Source organism: Mytilus edulis, chromosome 7 (assembly GCF_963676685.1).
Source record: "Mytilus edulis chromosome 7, xbMytEdul2.2, whole genome shotgun sequence".
NCBI lineage: Eukaryota > Metazoa > Mollusca > Bivalvia > Mytilida > Mytilidae > Mytilus > Mytilus edulis.
This window is the reverse complement of record NC_092350.1, coordinates 31663690-31684002: the sequence shown is the minus strand read 5'-3', so window position 1 is coordinate 31684002 and position 20313 is coordinate 31663690. Positions and strand designations below refer to the sequence as shown.

The 20313-nt window shown below is 31.3% G+C and overlaps 1 protein-coding gene across 2 annotated transcripts in view; it reads left to right on the top strand.

The window, feature by feature from the left end:
- The window catches only part of LOC139482615 (clumping factor A-like), a 23028-nt gene extending 2715 nt beyond the window's left edge, over positions 1-20313 (top strand). For both annotated transcript variants that reach the window (XM_071266528.1, XM_071266529.1), the window contains exons 2-13: positions 2854-2926; positions 3611-3653; positions 4381-4411; positions 4835-5112; positions 8161-10199; positions 10930-11282; positions 11823-12062; positions 12599-12723; positions 13164-13312; positions 14196-14290; positions 15226-15328; positions 15832-20313. In XM_071266528.1, coding sequence (XP_071122629.1) covers positions 3616-3653; positions 4381-4411; positions 4835-5112; positions 8161-10199; positions 10930-11282; positions 11823-12062; positions 12599-12723; positions 13164-13312; positions 14196-14290; positions 15226-15328; positions 15832-17099 — 4719 coding nt within the window. In that variant the 5' untranslated portion in view covers positions 2854-2926; positions 3611-3615 and the 3' untranslated portion in view covers positions 17100-20313. The remainder of the gene's footprint in view (positions 1-2853; positions 2927-3610; positions 3654-4380; positions 4412-4834; positions 5113-8160; positions 10200-10929; positions 11283-11822; positions 12063-12598; positions 12724-13163; positions 13313-14195; positions 14291-15225; positions 15329-15831) is intronic.

Genomic DNA, 20313 nt, shown 5'->3' with positions numbered 1-20313 from the left:
CCAAATTACAGTTTTGACCCCAATTTCATGGTCCACTGAACATAGATAATGATAGTGCAAAGTTCAGGTTAAAGTTTTTGGTCAAGGTAGTTTTTGATGAAGTTAAAGTTACATCAACTTGAAACTTAGAACACATGTTCCCTATGATATGATCTTTCTAATTTTAATTCCAAATTAAAGTTTTGACCCCAATTTCACGATCCACTGAACATAGAAAATGATAGTGGGAGTGGGGCATCCATGTACTACACATTCTTGTTAAAAAGTATATTGCTGATTGATATATTCCTTTAGCTCTTCTTACAGACATTTTGAAATTCTTCTATTGAAGGACTGTTAGTGCAATCATGCCAATGTGTTATTCACAACTTAACTCTTGAAGTTGGCAAGTATGAAATTGATTGATTTGTTGTTTGCTTATTATCTAGTGACAAATACTAATGTAGAACAAAAACAGGTTAAAATACTTGTACAAGAAATCTGTTTAAAGTAGTACATGTACATGTGTATCCAAAAAGTGGACCACTGTCACTGAAAAATGAATGTTGTTATAAAATTAACATGTACATGATATGGGGTCAGCATTTTTTTTTTCTTCAACAGATAACATTCATGTACCTAGGAAAAGCCCGATTTACTTGAACAAGTACATCGGAAGTTTATTCTGACCCATGTCTTGTGGAAATTACACATTTTATTTAAATGGGCAGCAGTCATTTTGCCCTCAGAGTGACATGATTTGTGTTGCAGAACTTAATCGTGGTCAAGTGCATATGCATGTTATAAAGTGTAAACTGAATTTCCTTCATCTGATTGACCCATTAATGCATAAAATATATTTTGTACATACTTTATCAGGCTGGTACCAATCCCTGAAGTACGACTATACCAGCATGGTTGACAGCCACCATCTATTAAACAATTACATTTGCAACCATCAAAATATCAAGACTGTCCTTTCACTCAGTAAATCCCTGCCCCCTTTTATGTTTAAACATTTAACCCATCCTGTTGCACTGGTAATATGCTATTAATTCTTAAAGCTATTTAGACCTACACATGTATAAGGTCTGGAATGCATAAAGTGACTTTGTCAACAGATTAACAACTGATAAAGCCTTTGTGCAAATGCATGCACAGCACTGATTATGGTGGTTATGGAACACTTCCTACCAAAAATCGAGAAATACAGACAAACCTTAACATTCTGAATGCCTATATGACAAAATGAGAGAAAATCTATAGGAAATTCAGCTACAATGTAATTACAATATGATAATTTAATTACTTATGCTATTTAAGTCATTATATGAAAAGTCCATTCAGGCCAAATAAAAATATATGTGTGGTTCCAGTTACATACTTTTAAAAAAAATAGGGTCGGTAGCTATAGGTCGGCAAATTTTTTTTTCTTTTTTTTCTAAATTTTATTTTGGATTGTCAAAATCTGTAAAAAAATTGTGTTTACCGAAATTGTTTCCGGTATTATACATGTCAATACAGGAAGTCGACCATTTTAAAAGTGTTTGGTTGCAAAATAAAGACAGTCATTTACCTTTTTAGTTAATTTTGTTGCATTTTGACAACAAATTGTTATGAATTCTTGCATTTTATCAATAACAGATACTTCTGATGGAAATTCAGATGACAGAAATCTACGAAGTTTATTTTTTTAATTCACAATCTTCAAACTTTGATCGTTTGAAAATTTATTTTTCTGAAATGAGAAAAAGTTCTAGGGATGGGGGGTTTAAACTAGGGTCGATTGGGTTACTGGAACCACACATATATTTTTATTTGGCCTCCGGGTTATAAAGCAGAAAGTTTAAACAGACCACATCTTTCTATTGTCATACAACCTTGTAATAGATTGTGGTTTGAAGACCACCATTGAATATGCACATAATTATATATTGACATGGTTTGTTTTTTTAACTATAGACATCTGTCTTTAATCAAGCTGCTGTTGTTGTTGTCAGCTAATTATATGTACAATTACATTTGTTACCTTTTACCTGTACACTACTACCGTGACTACAGGTGCTAATTACTTTGTAGACAAATCTCGGTTCAGGTAGCTAAATTATGTGATATTATCTTCTGTGTTCCAGTTCATGCACCAAACATATAGTTCATTTAATAATAAACATGATAAAAAAGAAGTTGTGGTAATTTTTTCCACCATTAAACAGTAAAAACAACTACACCATGATGCATGTTGTTACAATGTAGATGTTGACATTAATCTATACACAAATGTTCTACATTTCTGTATTCTTTAATATCATGAATATTTAGGCCATTTTTCTCCATGCCTATTATTCTTGATTCTTTTAATTCAAGCACTGCAGTATTCTTTATTCTTTATTTGTTTGGTCCATTTCTATCAATTCTTTATCTTTTTTGCCCATATTTCTTTAATCTGTTAACCCCCATCTGTACCCTCATCTATAGTATTCTATACAGTTGTCTATTTTCTCCAAAATGAATTAACCAAGGGAATGATTGAACTGGTTTCCACTGAATATATTACTGTTAAACCAAACTTTATTAATTTGACAAGTTGATATTTCATTCAGAAATCATGTTATTGATCCAAATCCCCCCTTTTGCCTCAATATATCCTTTGGAATCATGTAGATAATTCAGAAATCACAGGAAAAAAATGATAAATTTGATTTTCTTGTATGACACCAGTATATTGTTTTGAAAAAAATCTAGATAAGGCAATAGAGTTATCGCTCTTTGGATGGTACATGTTGATTACTCAAACTGATGTTCAATTGTTTGTTTCAATAAGTAACTTATCATTATGTTATTTTATTTAGAATATTTTGTTTTATTTATTTCCAGGTATGACTTAACACCAGAGTTTCCAAATGACACCCCAACACAGACTCTGCATAGAATCACACTCACTATTAGAGTAAGCAACAACTTTAATGTTAAAGTAGTACATACACTGTTTGTCTAAACTATTTACATCAAAGACATCATGTAGATCCAAGATACTGCCTATTTATTTGTCTTTAAAATATTATATTTCAATTAACAATTGCAGATGTACCTTGTAAATAGTCAGAAAAGTTAAATGTCATACATCTCACTACATTAGAAGTTAAATATATGAGGAAATGTCATCTCAACTTCTCATACACTGTCATTGGAACAGTTCTGTTCATAGTGCAAAGTGTGTAGACTTCATGATTAATACTGACATTTTCAGAAATACAGATATTTTTTCTCACAATTGCAGTTAATGGGCAAATAGTACACTCATAAAATAAGTTAATAGGAAGTAACTCGATAAAAGAGATAAGACGTGATAGAGAAATGCATTTGAACTACATAAATCAAATTAAATATTTCTTGTTATCTTTTCACAAAGGTTCCAAGCAAAAGGACCAAATAAGTCCAGGTATGCACAATGATAAAATTACTTGCCGGCTACTTTAGAAATTCAGCCAGCTTCTTCAAAATTTCCTGACATCACTGATATATTGTTAAAATGACAAGTCAATATTCTTTGTTTTGTTTATTCAGGTATTAATAAGGAATGCATCAGAATACATTTAGTAATAGTGATATTAATTTTATTCTTTTATTTTAGTTTGAATGGACATGGGTGATGGTTCATTCATAGATGAATTCAGGTAGGCTATTAAAAATGTGGTATATTTCATAAAAATGCTTTCACTTGTCTTTGATTATTGTTAAATATCTAAAATAATTTCCTATTAAACCATTTGAGCCAATAAAAATCAGACTGTATCAATCTTAGGGCTTTTAAAAAGTATCAATTTTTATACGACCGTAAAAATTGAAAAATTTTTGGTGGTATATTGGTATCACGTTGGCGTCGTCGTCTGAAGACATTTGGTTTTCGCACTCTAACAGTATTGCGCAATAGCAAGAAATATGTAATTGCACAATATGATATGCTGAATCTAACCATGTATTTAGATTTTGGATATTGGACCATAATACGTAAATGTCCAATTTAAAATTTTTAAGTTTCAGTTCTTAGACCACATTCATTCTGTGTCAGAAACCTATGTTGTGTCAACTATTTAATCACAATCCAAATTCAGAGCTGTATCAAGCTTAAATGTTAGTGTCCATACTTGCCCCAACTGTTCAGGGTTCGACCTCTGCGGTCGTATAAAGCTGCACCCTGCGGAGCATCTGGTTTTATCATGATACCAGCATAGGGATTAATTATTTTGTATGTATAAATAAGAAGTTAACAGATCAACTTATTCAAATTTTTCTGGTTTTGACCTAATAATGACAATTATTTACATCTGATTAATGTAAAAAAATAAATGTAATGCCCCTTTGAAATGTATATTTTTCCTATATCATTGTTTTCTTTTTCAGTCATTCAGATTTATTTGGCCATGATGATGGGGTAAGCATATGTATAACAACTATAAAAGAGGTTTCATAACCTTTTTAGTGTTTATTTGGTTGCTATCCTTTGTATTTAATAAACCTTCTCATTCATATATATTTTATGATTTTCGAGATTCAACATTTCATAATAATCAGCCTGTGACAATATCACATGGTATATGACCTTACGTGTTGAAAAAAGCAATTATAAAACCATACATAAAGAAACAAAAAATATGCAAACATGTATAAAATAATTTTTTTACCACCACTATAAAGTCTTGTCTCTTACAGTGTGCTGTGCAGTAGTATCTTCTGTAGGTAATCTGCATATATGCATTAAAAAGCTCTGAGATTTGTTTTCCTCTTGACAAAATGTATTGTGTTTATCTTACATATATTTAATGTAGTAAATTAGATATGAGAATTTTATTTTCAGGCCTCCGGATTTGATTGGGCAGATGATCTCATTTCAGCAGTAGAAGTTGATGATAGACCAACAAGTAGAAGTTCAGTGCTAGAAACATCAGTTGTTAATAACAATCAGCAGTCTGTCCAATATGGCCAGACTTCTGGACAATTATCTGGTCAGCCTGCTGGTGGTACTGTCAATTTACAGTTTGTTCAAAGTAGTAATACAACACAAACAGTCCAGCAGGCTACTGTCCAGCAACAACCTGCTCAACTGCTGCCAAATCTTACCAACTTAAGCCAGGGGTAGGTACAACAATTCCACACACCTCAAAATATTATCTATATTTGTAAAATAGGAGTTAAGTTTATCAACACTGTCTTTAACTGTTACCAAATCTATTGACTTCTCAAGGATGTTGTTAAAACATTCACAACATTCAGATCAATATTAAGCTAGCAAAGGGTTAGGGCAAACACAATTTTACCTGGCTATTTTCATCAAAATTGACCAATTTGGAAGGGTTTAGTACAGCTATCTGCCCAACTCCTGCAAGTTATCATACAAATGATCAGTTGTTAAGGATTGAACAGCAACCATTTTCTCTTCGAGTAAAAATTTATAATCATTCAAGTAGCAATTTTGTTATTTTTATTTATAATTTTGCTGTTTTAATGATTCTGGAAAAAATAAGAAAACAGTGTTTTTGATGTGAAAGGGGTCTCTTCCGGTATAAATTAATAACTAGAAGACTTTCTAAGGTTCGGATGGTTTTATTACCAGAGAATAAAAACTCTGAAATAACAAGATTATAAACATTAATGATAGTTCATGTAACATATAGAATATATTATACACATATTATATCACAGACAATTTTAATACAGTTCAAAACGATTCCTAATATAATAGTGTTACTATAAACAGTAGATACACATTTACTATGGAATGTTCATTCATTCAATCGTGTATTGAAATGTACATCACATGTCGCATGTACTTTAACAAACCGGTTTCTCTGACCGACATTTAATTATAACGGTAACCAGTTTTATTGCGTTTACAATCAAATATATTAAATGTATCTTAAAATTACTTCTCGCAAATACATGAAAGTTTACAATTAAACTTAATAAATATTACAACATTCAAAAAGTATTTACTATGTCTGAATACCAACATATAAATTCTACCACTGATTTGCTAAAAACGCGCAAATCGCCAATGGAAATAATCCATGAATAACTATCATTTCTATAGTATAAAATAATACAAAAACTACAAATTATGCGCTTACCACTTGTGGAGTGAGTTCTCTAGTAAATAAGGAACTTGGCACAAAGTAAATAGTCTACATCAGAGTCCTGAAAACCAAAATACAATAATAAGAACGGACTCTTCGTAATTATATAAAATACTAATCACATGACAATTGTACTCAATTCGTCATTATAAAAATAGCATTACACAATATGTAACTCGAATATTCTTTTCACAATATACTATAACTTATCATACATGCCGCCATTTTTCTACATGCAGTATTCGTAAAATACTGTTATTACGTTATCTCTAAACATTACATAATTACGCTATGATCAGCGGCAAAAATTACATTACTTTATAAAAATATGACCTAGCTTCTTTACCAAAAATACGCTCATTCAAATCTTTCATTCCGATGTTATAAACATGCAATCTGAAGAGTATTTACTCGAAAATAGGAAAGTTAATTAAATCTATTAATTCGTGTCAAAATATTAATAAAGAAGGAAGTGCAACTTACTAGTCATGTCTGGAAAACTATAAAGCTGAATATAGTCGATATACAATCTGTCAATATGGGTTTCTGCTATAATAGTCTGGGTAAATAATGGACGTCTTTCACTGACCAGTGTCCAGGTAAATTCTATCCAAGGTACACACAGGAAAACTCAATTAAACCGCCAATAACTAAGAACCAATCAAAACAAGAGTTCAATTTCAACCCCCATGAATATGTATGAGTAACATTACTCAATACGTAAGTTATATACTAAATCAAGTCATAAAGGATAAATATCCTTTAGTAAAAATACTTTGCAAGAGTGAAATAATTAAACTAAAGACTCAATAAGAATTTGATAAGTAGATTTTTAATATAAATCAATGATTTCAAAAGTGCAAATTACATAATTTATGAAGCATGAAAAATCACTCTGCTACATTGAAATAAAAAAATCTGATACAGAATACTATTAAACCTCAGAAAGAACTGTGTGAAAAGATATTGATACTTCACACAAAATTTGTATTTGATAAGTAGGTAGTTAAAATCTACTTATATTTAATCTTGAAACATTACCACAAACTACTTGTTAAGAAACCCCTTGAATATTTTTAATAAATCAAATAGGAAAATAGAAAGAAATAATCATAATTTTTTGTATGAGGAACTGTTTCTCTTTTTAAAGCAATACTTTAGAACATTCATTAAAACTATTATAATGTCATAAACTATGTTCCTTATAACATATATAATCAACCTAATATGTACATGTGCTGTTTTCTACACAGTGATTTCTTCTATCAAGTCGGTTTAAGTGTCTTTAAAGATGACGTGTATTAACATTGTTATTAGAAGATAAATACTGTGGATTCATTTATTTTATCAATGATTTCTATTAAACATTGAATTTTTCAAGGTTTTTAAAAAATTTGTGTTAAACTTAAGCCATATACATGATATAGAAAAGTTCTACTTTGTTAAACATTTAAATTTTTGGTTCACTTATTCATTCCCACAAAATCCACGAAAGTTCGGATCTTATAAACAACAATGAATCCACAATATATATCCATCATTACCAATCTCAAGCTATTGATGATTCATTTGCTGAAAGCAGTTTTATTGCATTGACAACTAGAACATTTTAATAGTTAGACCTGCAGTATAATTATGCTACTGTGAATTCATTAATATTTGTTGGATACCAATTTTCGTGGATTTCGTGGGTACCGGGAAACCACGAATTTAAAAATTCAACGAATTGCAGATTTTCTAAAGGAGTATAGGCATACTTTGTCAAAACCACGAAATTAAACATCCACGAATATGCAACTTTTCCTCAAACCACAAACATTGGTACACACGAAAATAAATGAATCCACAGTACTTAAACATAAAATTATCTTGTTGAAAAAAGTACTGATTGTATTTACAAGTTGAAGTTTTCTACATTTTGGTAATTCAAAGAGATCTGTAAATATAACTGGTAGATATGGCTTCCTATGTTTTAATTTTCCACAATGACATCACTGATCTAATTTATAAATATTTACATACAATTACATTATTTTATTTATACTTACAGTGGTCAGCTGTTTCAAGGAGTAAATGGACAGCTATTTCTCAAGACATTACCAAATGGACAGTTCCAGTTAGCCACCCAACCTCAAATCCAACAGATACAGCAACATCCTCAACAATCCTCTAGTCCAATTCCAATCCAGCCTCATCCCCAAGGATCTCCTCACATCCATCAGACACCAAACCAAAGTCCCATACCTATCAGTTCACCTCATGTTGGTTCCTCCTCATCATCAGCCTCACCTCATGCGAGTCGATCTCTTACTCCACTACAGCAGCAAAGGCAATATCAAAATGTTAACATGCTTCAGATCCCAGGATCACAATCACAGCAGCAGATCATTAGAAATCTACCAATCAGTAGTCAGATCTCAAACATTAGTAACTATCAGACTCAACAAATTATCCAATCTCAAGGCCATATATTATCGAATCAAGGTCAGGTGCTACAAAGTCATGGACATACTCAAGTACCTAATCAAGGACAAAACTATGTAAATACACAAAATACTGTAATACAAAATCCAAATGTTGTCAATGTCAATGTAGCACATGTTTTGTGTTCAAGTCAGTTTCAAGGTCAACAAGGGCAGATTCAAGGGACTTTAATTCAGACTGCTGATGGAAAGCATATCATTATTCCAAGTTCTCAGTTGCCTTCAAATAACCAATTTCAGATTCAGAATGTCAATCAAATGCTTCAGCCACAGATTATTCCTACTTCAAGTGGCACTGGAACGACTCCATTAGTACAAGGAGGTCAGGTGGTTGAAACTAATGCTGCTGCATTAGGGGGAATGGGATACATCAGAATTGCAACTCCTACAAGCTCTAGTCAAGAGACAAAAGTTCAGCCACAAACAGCAACACATTTCTTAGGTTTAAATCAACAGGGTCAGCAGATATTGATTCAAAGACAACCAACGCCTACACCTGGCCAGAATATTGTATTACGACAAGTCACACCACCAAATGTTCTGCAATTACCACAGCAACAAACACTTGCATCAAATCATGTCTTACCGCAGACAACTCAAGCTACTCAACAAATTCTCCTACCACAGGTTCAGAAAATTATGACAGGTTCACAAGGTCAGCAACAGGTCAAACTTGTTGCTGCTGGCAATCATCTACAGTCTAACAATTTACCGATGACAATTAACATTGGAGGTCAGAATGTCATACTTCCATCAAATATCCAACAGCTCATACAACAACAACAATTAAATCAGCTTCAGAAGCAGGCAAGTTCCACTGAAAATCTACATCAGACTAAATCATCTATCGCCAGCATGGTGATGGCAACTTCAACATCAACTAGTAACTTGATATCTAGTGGACATAATTCAACACAGTTATTGAACACTTCTATGATGAACAATCCAGCATCTAGTACAAGTCAAGTGTCCCAAGGACATAATATAACGTCACAAGTTCCAACATTTCTGTTACCAAATGTAAGTGCAAGCACAGCCAATATGACACCAGTGACAACAACAGTATCACAAACAAAACAAATGGTCTCACAAATCAATATTAGTAGTAGTCCAAAAATGTACCAGACTATACCTTCAGTAGCAAGTAGTGTTACATCCACTGTCACTACGGGTAAACCATTCTTATCAGCTGTCAATAATGCTCCAAAACTACCAATGACAACAATTCAGTTGACACCTCAAGCACAACAGAAGATAAATGCTATTCAAAAGGAAATTCGTAAACTGCAATCATTGAGAGACCCTACAGATCAGCAAAAGCAACAGTTAGTACGATTTAGTGAAGCTCTTAAACAAATTATAGCCAAAGGTCATATCAAAATACAACCAGCTCAAGGACAAATACAGTTACAGCAAGTTACAAGCAATCCGACATCTAATGCTACACCAATGTTTATTGGTCAACCTGCTGTGTCTGTTCCACAGCTTGGTCATGTCCTTGCCCATCACCAGTCCACAACTCCAACACAGTCATCATCTAGTCCATTGGTCAATCAAAGTCAAGCCGCAGGAGCTGTGCAATCTCAAATTAGTGGTGGACTACCAGGTAAATTATATACTAACATACTAATGTAAACCAACTTATTTTTGCATTATTTTTCAAACTATATATTTTTACCTAATATTTATTAAAAAGTTATTTTAATTCAATATCAAATTAATACTGATAAATTAAAGAATTGAATGCTTCATCACAAATTTATTGTTTCTTTTCAATGCATTACTTATAAACTGGTATCTGCTTGAATGTAAAAAAAAAAGAAAAGTAAAAAGACAACCGTTAAGCAGCGTCTGATTTGTAAACTACAAAATGTAATCGTTCGTTCCGTTTTGGTATTTCATACTGACTACGGGTAATATGTTTTGTATTAGTTCAAGACCCTTCAAACATTAATGTGATAGATATATTGAAGACTGTTTTACTTTCAAAGTCGTATTATAGTGATATCTATTACGTATGGATTTAAACTTATTTTAACAATCATGAAGTGTTCTAGAATCATTTACAAGCAGTTTCAGCTTCTGTTTGATGATTGCAAATGGGTTTTTCAAAAAAAAAAAAATGCAAACGACCACACAATTTGAAATTACCGGAGTTTCAGGAGACTTTCTAAGTTACAAAAAGTTTTTTTAACTGAAATTTCAAGGGAGTAAAGGGGGTGAGGACTATGTACCAGTGCGAACTTTACAAGCCCGATTAAGGTAAACTATTCATTATTACTTTTGTCTTTTTTGCATTTTACACAAATGAATAACATAAATCTTTTTACTTTCAGCACAAGGTCTAGTCACCAGTGATAGTTCATTTACATCAATGTGCACTACAAAATCAGTACAGTCTCAGTCTGGATCTATCATGTCTATTTCACCAACAGGGAACAAGTCTCAACAGCAACCAGTTCAACCATCAAATGTTACTATACTAGGTCAAAGTCCGGCAGGAATGTTATTACAACAGGGACAGTCCAGTAGTGTTCTTAAGATGGCAATTCAGTCCAATCAAAATGTCCCACCAACTGTTGGAGAAAGTAGTGCTGTGTCCACTCCTGTAAAAATGGGGAGTGTTGTAGTACCGGGGACAGTCCCGATTAATCCTAATCCACAAGTTGCTGTACCAACACAAATTAAGGTAGAAACTTATTTGAATTACTAAATATACCACTTTTTTGAAAAAAATCAATTGAAATGTATGATATTTTTGCCAAACTTGTTTTAACTTTATTCATTACCATAGAGCTGGTATCTACACATAAAAATAGATCAATAATTTTGCCTGCAAGGTTCCTGAAATGTCATATTTAGGTGAAAAAAGTACTTGACACTAACATGATTAATGAGAGAGATTTAAATGCAGCAATCCTTTGAACTGTTATCAAGATAAAAATGAGAAGATATTATTTGTGTTATTTGCAGATGTAAAAAATTCATAGTTTACAGCATTAACACTTCAGTGTGCAAAGAACAATGCTGTTTCGTTTGCAGGTTTTCTAAACAATCGTGAAATTATATATATTAACTTTGTTAACTACCAATTAAAAAAAGTTACAATAGTTATCACTTGCCAACCATTGTCAAATATGCTTTTAATTGATAATTAGGTAGTTGTCTTAATTGTGTATACACTGCATCTCCTTTTATTGATGTTGAAAATTTAAATAATATTATTTAGATTGCCAGCCATCTCTTGACCTTGAACTTGACCCCAGATCAGAAGGATAAAGTTCAGAAGATGTTGTCAACAATGCCTCAAGAACAACAACAACAACAGATGGCGCTGTTCCTTAAACTTCAACAACAACAGAAGATGAATGCTCAAGTCCAAGCACAGATACAACATCAGAAAAAGCTGCAACAAAATGTACAAGGCACTTCTAATATACAGGCACAGCTACCTTCAACTATACAACCTGTAAGAGTCTTGATCACACTTGATTTATATTTAAGAATGATTAAATGAATATGATAGAAAAATCATATATTTAAATTTGCAGAAATTTATGGTAAAAAAATTGCATGAAGCTATCACAGTTAACATCAATAAGTCAGAAGTTGATGGGACCAAACATAATTATTTGACTATTATGATGTTTGAACCATTTGTATATCCTAAAGTATGTTTCTCTAGACATTTGTCCATTGTTGAACACTGAAGATTTATTATTATTGTTGGGATAGAAAGTACAAATTTTCTGTAGGCTTATTAGCAAACTTTATCAAAACCATGAAATCTAGTAACCATGAAAATACTATTTATCTTCAACCCACTAAAATAAATGAATCTGTAGCTTTACCTTAAATTATTGTATTGGTTGCTTTTTCATTGACTCTATCAAAATTTTTGTTTATGTATGCATCATACGTATCAAAACATTTAAAGCAGGAATGATTTCAGAACAAATAATATTTTACGTATGTTGATAGGTTTTTGATGTGATTTCATTTCAGACAATTATTCCTATTGTTCCAAGTACAACAGCAAGTACTATACTGCTAGAACATCCTGGGACATCACCATCTAAACCAAATATTGTACATAGAGTGTCTGTAGCCGCTATTCCAAAACATCAATTGTAAGTACAATATGAGATAAGCAACAAATCTGGTATGTGAACTTTATTGGTACCTGTCATAAAAAATGACCTTGTGAATTTAATCAAATAGCAGCTATAAAATTTATACTTTTTTAGTTTAAATAAAGTGTGATGTGAGCTGCGTCTGATAGAAATCGACCTTATGTAAATCAACCTCAATGCATCTGTTGACCAATTTCCGTTTTTCAAAAAAAAATTCAACAGAAAGTCTAAAACTGTTTGCTAGTTGAATGGTTAATTGAATGCTACAAAACGGACTAAACTTCCATCTTTTATTTCATTGTATTTCGTATATGAATGTTCTAAAATCAACCAGAGTCTTATGTACCCTTGTGGAAGGTCGATTTCTATCCAACGCAGCTCATGTTAAAAAATTTTTTTTTACCAGAAATACACAAAATAATATTTGCTACTTTCAGAATTCATCAACAGATGGGAAAAGATCAAGCCAATGCCATTGTCACAGATACCAAAACTCCATTTAGAAATCAACGTGATACATATAGAAGGCTGTTAAGATATCATGTATTTCAAACAAAAAATCCACCTGATGATTTAGTGAAGAAAGGTATAGCATAATGCAGGGTTACAACAGCTAAATGACTTGAGTGTGTAGGTTCAAACAAAATCTTTGGTTAGTTTGCTTGCTAGCTGTATCATGAGATCATTATTATTAATTTAGGTATACTACCCTCATTTAAGAGTACACTGGTCGGGGACAGATAAGTACATCTGTCTGTAGGACTAGACTACTCCTAAAGGAGGGTAGTATACCTAACTAAATAATGATTTGATGGTTCAATTGGAAAGCAAGGTAACCAAAACTTGATTGAATCTATAACTCAAATGATTTGACTGTAAATCACTTTATACTTTGTAAATAAAGGTATTCATAACAATCAAGGTAACCAATGTGGAATCAAAAGTAATGAATCTTGTCACAACATATGAAAATTATTACATTGTATTTTTTATAAGGAATTCAAGAACTGACTTTTTTTACATGAGAAAATCATAAAATATAAATTAATTCAATAGAGAGAGAAAAAAAGGATAAAGGGTATCCTTTGGCATCCATGACACAAAATCAAAACATGCACAGCGAAGAAACCACACAGCATATTTATTATTCATTTGAAAAATTACTTTTATCGATAATGATTTGGACCATTTACATACATATTTTACAACAAATATTCACATGAAATATTCTGTATTGCAAGGATGGAATGCTACATATGTGTCTATTTCTGTAGGAGATATCTATCATAAAACTTTTGATTTTACCTCTTATTCCTCAAAGGGGATGTTATGCAATGGACATTTATTACTTAATACATCTTGATTATTAGCTAATCTGGTTATGACTAAAAGATGCTTGTTTCTTCTTGTCTTAGAATGTTTGTTCTTCATTGAATGTTGCTCTAAAAATATAATTTATATTTTACCAGATGATGAAATGTTTGATGATTTATCAGAAGGCCTTGTTCGTAAGAAGGATTGGATGTTTGAAAAATATCGCAGTTTGATTCTTGAAGAAAGTATGGTAAGTATGTTCTTAAAATTGAGGAATATTTAAAACAAAAACATTTACTGAAACAGAAAGATTGAGATTGGAATTATTACCAGATTGTAAGCTGTATCACACGTAAAACACTGCTTTTCCTATGTCACAAGGTGATTAAGTTTATAATTTCTTTCCAACCAATTGGCTGTAATGAAGATTGACAAGGAAATAACTCTTCCAATGATGTGATATAATTAATTACAGGTCATCATATGGTCTTCAACAATGAAAAACCAAAACTGAATAGTCAGCTATGAAAAATGTTAAAATTATTCAATTGAGAAAACTAAATGACTATTATATAAAGAACAAAACAATTTACAAAGAACACATATGACAGACATTTATCCAAGGACAACCACTGAATAACAGGCTCCTGACTTGGGACAGGTACATTGTGAACATGGTGGGGTTAAACATGTTTGGTGGCACTCAATTTCAGAATAACAGGCTCCCGACTTGGAACAGGTGCATTGTGAAGATGGTGGGGTTAAACATGTTTTGTGGCACTCAATTTCAGAAAAGCTGTTAAAATCGGTTGCAAAAGGCTCACCTCAACAAATTAATTGTCTTTTCCAATACTTAAGTATCAATCAGTTCATATCCAACATATTTAGTGTACAGTAGTCATGAATAGACTGATAAATGCATGACCTTATTTAAATGCAAAATGTAAGAAAACAGTATGGCAGGATGTAGGATTATGGTTACTTATAACTGTGCATATAACAATGAATTTAGTTACAGTTAAACTTTTCAAACACAGCTATTTCAACCATAGATTATGCTATAAAAAATTAGTAAATCACCTTTTAAAGTCTATCTGAAATACTCAAATAGGGAACAGAAGGGTTTGAGTTACTAAAATGTGCATTTTGTGTGTGGCTATCAAAATTTTCTTCTTTTTTTTTCAGAGGGAAAAACAGACAGCTGAAATAATGATGATACAAAAAATGTTAAATGAGGATCTCAAAGAAACACTTGAGGAAGAAAAAAGGGTTATCAAAAGAAATCCAGGTAAAAAAAACGTGAAAATCAATCATTCTTCTGTATTAACTTGTGTAGCAGATACATATTATTAAACACAGTACTTCCAATTGGTTGATTTTTATTTTACTATGTATTTAAAGAGGGTAACTTGAATAATACATGCTTAATGAATGCTATGACATTTTTTTTTATTCACATTAAACATATTTTTAAGCGTCTATGTTATATGAATATTTTAATACATGACAATATTATAAGTATTTTTGCATAAAGAACACTCACTCTATACAAGACATCATCATTAACATGGGTAGAAATAAAGCTTCAAAAAGAGAAAAGAAACGCACCAAAAAGGAAGGTGCAAGCATTATACATAAGTCCTATTAATGTTTGAGTGCAATTTCAGTCAGTTACACAAAATCAGTAATATCGTATATTTGCTGAAAAGTAAGCTTAAAGTTTACAAAAATTAAAATTGAAATACATTAATGTTTAAAACATCTATAATAACAGCTTTCTTTATATTGCAGATGAGTTTGATCCAATGCCAAGAAAATATTTGAAGTTGGAGCCTGGAACAGATGAAAGCCCTGATATCAAATTTGATCCAAACAGCATTCAAATCAAACGTGAAAGGGTCCAAGTTCCTTCTCCTTCTACTCCTACTCCTTTGATTAAGAAGGAAAGTTTTGAAAGTGACAATTCCAGGCCTTCAACGCCAAAATTCAAACTGGTCATCAAATCAAGTGGTCAAGGATACTCTAGTTCTATAACGGAGGAAGAAATAGAACAGACTAATGTCTTAGAATCAAGTGACACCAAAGATATGAATTTTATGAGTGGTATTCATGTAAAGGAGGAACAAATAGATATAGATAGTGATGAAGTGCCATTAGATAGGACACTTGAACCATTTGAATCTTACTCACAAGACAGACACAGTGAATCTAACGTTCATTCTGATGATCTCATAGATGATGGTGCTGATAGTGATTCTGACGTCACTGTTGTTAGTGATGACGATAATAAGACAAATGATGCTATTGTGATAGACGATGATGATGATGATGATGATAATCATGAGGAGGACGAGGACGGTGATAATGAGATGGAGGAGGAGGATGACAATGAGGATAACAGTGAAAATTCTAAGGGAGATAATTTTGATGAAATTATGTCTCGAAAATCTTCTGTTGAACCGGTTATCAAGCATGAAGACATATCAAATGATGACTTCAATGACTTTTTCTCAAACAAGTATGAGTCAGGTTCATCAGAGTTGTCATACTATACACGGACTACACAACAAAATCCCTTTACGGCAGATAATATAATATCTAGTTTAGCATCAGTAGATCAAATCTCAAATGATGTATCATACTCTCAAAATTCAGATGCTCATTCGGCTCATAATTCAGATGCTCATTCAACACAAACAATTCCATATAGTGAGGACGGAAACTCAATAAAAGACGAGGACTTAAGCAATGACGTGGATTACAATAAGTCTGCTTCATCATTCGCACATTATGAACCCATCTCGTCACCTGAAGCTGACCAAAGTCAATCATTTTCTAACTACTTACCTCAATATGATTCGTCATCATTTAATTTAGGTGGTATTAGGGATCAACATTTACATTACGATTTATCAAACCTAACGAGGGAAAGCTCATCAAATAATCACATGACAGGAAGTGAATCATGGGAAGAAGAGATGGAGGAAGAATCAGAAAATGCTGACAAAATTAAGGCAGAGATGGAAAGTGCAATAAATTCTATACTTAGTCTTAATTAATTGTGAAGATTTTTTTTCTATTTTTAAAGGTTGTGTTTCTTGCAGAAAACTTGTACATAATTTAATTTATTACAACAACTTGCATGTATATTATGTTTTTTTTTACTTTATTGTGCACGTCTGTAAAACATAACAAAAAATCAAACTTAAGGACTGCTGAGCATCAAAGTATCTGCAAAAAGTGGTTTTTCATAAACATGATAAAAATTATGTACTAAAAATAAACAGGAGAAAAACTTCTGTATTGTATCTTTAACTATCTCCAAATTGTAAATATTATCCCCTTAAATGGCATAAATCTGTCTCCTATTCATGATTGTTTTAAGATACAGTATGTGAATTTTGTTGTATTCATGGTAACATATGACAGACACCATCACAAATATAGATGATGTCACAATACAAGCACATGTACATGGTGTTGCATTTAAAAAAATTAAACGTTTGTGTAATTATCATGATAATTGATAATTTATTCATTAAGGATATTTTTGGGGTTAATTGACTACTTAGTCTTGACAGTAGAACAATTTCAATGTCATTGGTTAATAATGATTAACTGCATTTCACAAACTTACCTGTAAAATATTAATGTAACAAGAAAAAATGTCTGACGGCTAAAATCAAAAGTGATTGTTGTTGACATCGATAGTCCAATTGTCACAAATTTCCAAATAGAGATAAGGTCTATATGTACGTAGCATACAATCTATCATTTTTTGTCCGTCCAAAAAAATTAAAGAGATTTTTATATTATTTATTACTCATAAAGCCAACAGCTTAAATTTCTTACGGCTTAAATTTTCAACAATAAATGTTAACTGCAATTGGCCATTATGATAATCAGACTCATTTAAATGTTTGAACTTTTAATACAGATTTTGCTGTTAAACAAAGTACATGTATTTTAACATTTCGAAATGGAATATAGAGGGGGGTAGGACCTTTAGTGGGACTCCTGAATCGGGTGTTTTTAAGCTCAGGATTTTGTGATCCGGGAATTATTTTTTTTTGAATGACAGGATTTAGTTTCTTTAAATTCAGGACCTCGGTATTTCATGTTTAATTAAGCCCAGGATTTTGGGACCAGGACCCCTCCTACCCCCACTCAATATAAGAATCTTAGGGAGTCCTCAAGATCATTTGAAAAATAATTGTTGATATCTGTAATTTTTACTTATTAAAATTTTGCAATTATTGTAAAATAATTATTTCTTCATCACAAGCCATGACAAAAGTTTGCTGAAAATAGTTGCCAATTTTTACTTTATTATATGTAGTGCTAGTGTTTTGTAGAATGCACAGTTATTCTGTTCGTTCAAATCCATTTTATATTTAGCATTCTTTTTTCACGTTCTTGTTATTACAAAAAGGTTTGACAGGGCACAATCAGATTTTGTGATTTGTATTTATATGTTGTAATATATTTTACTCTGTTATTTATCATGGGTTTTTAATGTAGGCAGATATAAAAATGAACAAACACTATAGTCTGTATCGAACAGGTTCTCAAAGAAATGTTTGAATTACAAATTGTATCTTTCACCTAATTCAGAAATACTTGAAATAATGGTTGAGACAGGAATTTTGTTTAGTTTTGTCTAAAGTTCATTAAACGATAACTAGCAAGGTACAGTGGTACAATTAATGTAGTAGGAAGACAAGAATGTATTAAACAATTCAAAATATTTGTTCTTGGAAATATTGATAAAAGATCAGTATTTATAAATGATTATATATCTCATGGAAATGTTGTCTTACTGTCATAGTTCAATTTTTAATTTATACAGTATTTCGATAAATTCTTAAATTGTATTACAAAAATTAATATTTATGGTTGTTTGAGCAAACAAAGTTGTGATAAGAAATTTAAGTAGACAAATTATTTTGTAAGTATTTTTAAAAGAAATTTAGAGAATGTTGAATTTTGAATCATTTCAGTTGATCACATAAAAGTACAATCTGGAACAACCCATATCCAGTAAGCTCTAGACAAAAGAATTGAAAGTCAAATACATAAAACATATGTAAAGTACTGAAATTATCCTGCACTAAACTTAATTTACTTTTTAAACATGTACATAAGTGCCCTGGACCTTTTTGTATTGTGTATTACCAAAGGCCATTAAGTTACAAATGTGAAAAAGAATTGCCAAAACTATTGATAATGTGAAATAAATTATATTTTATATGTCAGATTAATTTGTCATTATTTATTTTTTAGATTTATTTTGTAATTTTGTACTGAACGCTGAATGTTCTGCGTAGTCAATATTCATTTGTTAATAATACACCCATATTTTCATGTTTTTGTAGAGTTATCTACCTTTAGCCATACATATAGGATTGTTTAGATTGGTGCTTTAAAAAGATATTTTGCAATTCTTTTCTGCTTAATCCATTCAAATTATTCTTCAAGAATCAGTTGTTTTTGTTTTAAAATTTCTAAATAAGTGCATTCTTAACAGAGAAATAAATGTATCAGTTTTTAATTTACTTATATGGTTTGAAACCAGACCACGTGAAGGAATTATATTTGAATTTTTTTTCTTCTCATGTTAAACAAAAAGAGGAACCCTTAATATCTAGATTGGCATTACAGAGAATTTGGCAAGGCATTGTTGGAAACTAATATTCAAAATTTTATTTGTGTAAAAAAGTAACTACAATTATAATTTCAAAATAATCCATCTTGCAGAAGCATGTTGGTGAACTCAATTGCAATTGGGGTGAATAAAATATTTGACATTAATTTTGAATTCCATGTTAACAAAATATTTCATTCAAAAAAGGATAGGTATTAATTAAGATAGAACTGTATTTACATTTGCAAGTAAATTCTGTTAGTTGTTGAGTAAGAAATCTAAAAAAGGAACTGTATTTTAGTATAGAAGGCAACTCTGGTATTTATTTTTGTATATATTGATAAACCAAAAGAAAGACAAAATTTGTTTTGCTGGTCAAATTTTATGGGGTTTTAAATCTGTTAATGAAATTTGTAATTATAATGCCATTTTATAAAGAATTGTGCTATGATTTGAAGAAATCCAATGAAAGATGTACTTACATCCCACCAAAAAATCAATTATTGACCAATCAAAACTGCTGTATTTATTGCCATCATGTCATGTGTTGTTATTGTTTATGTCACATTGTGCTGCATATCATGTCAAAATCTGTTGAAGAAACATTTGTATAAAAAACAGGAAATAGA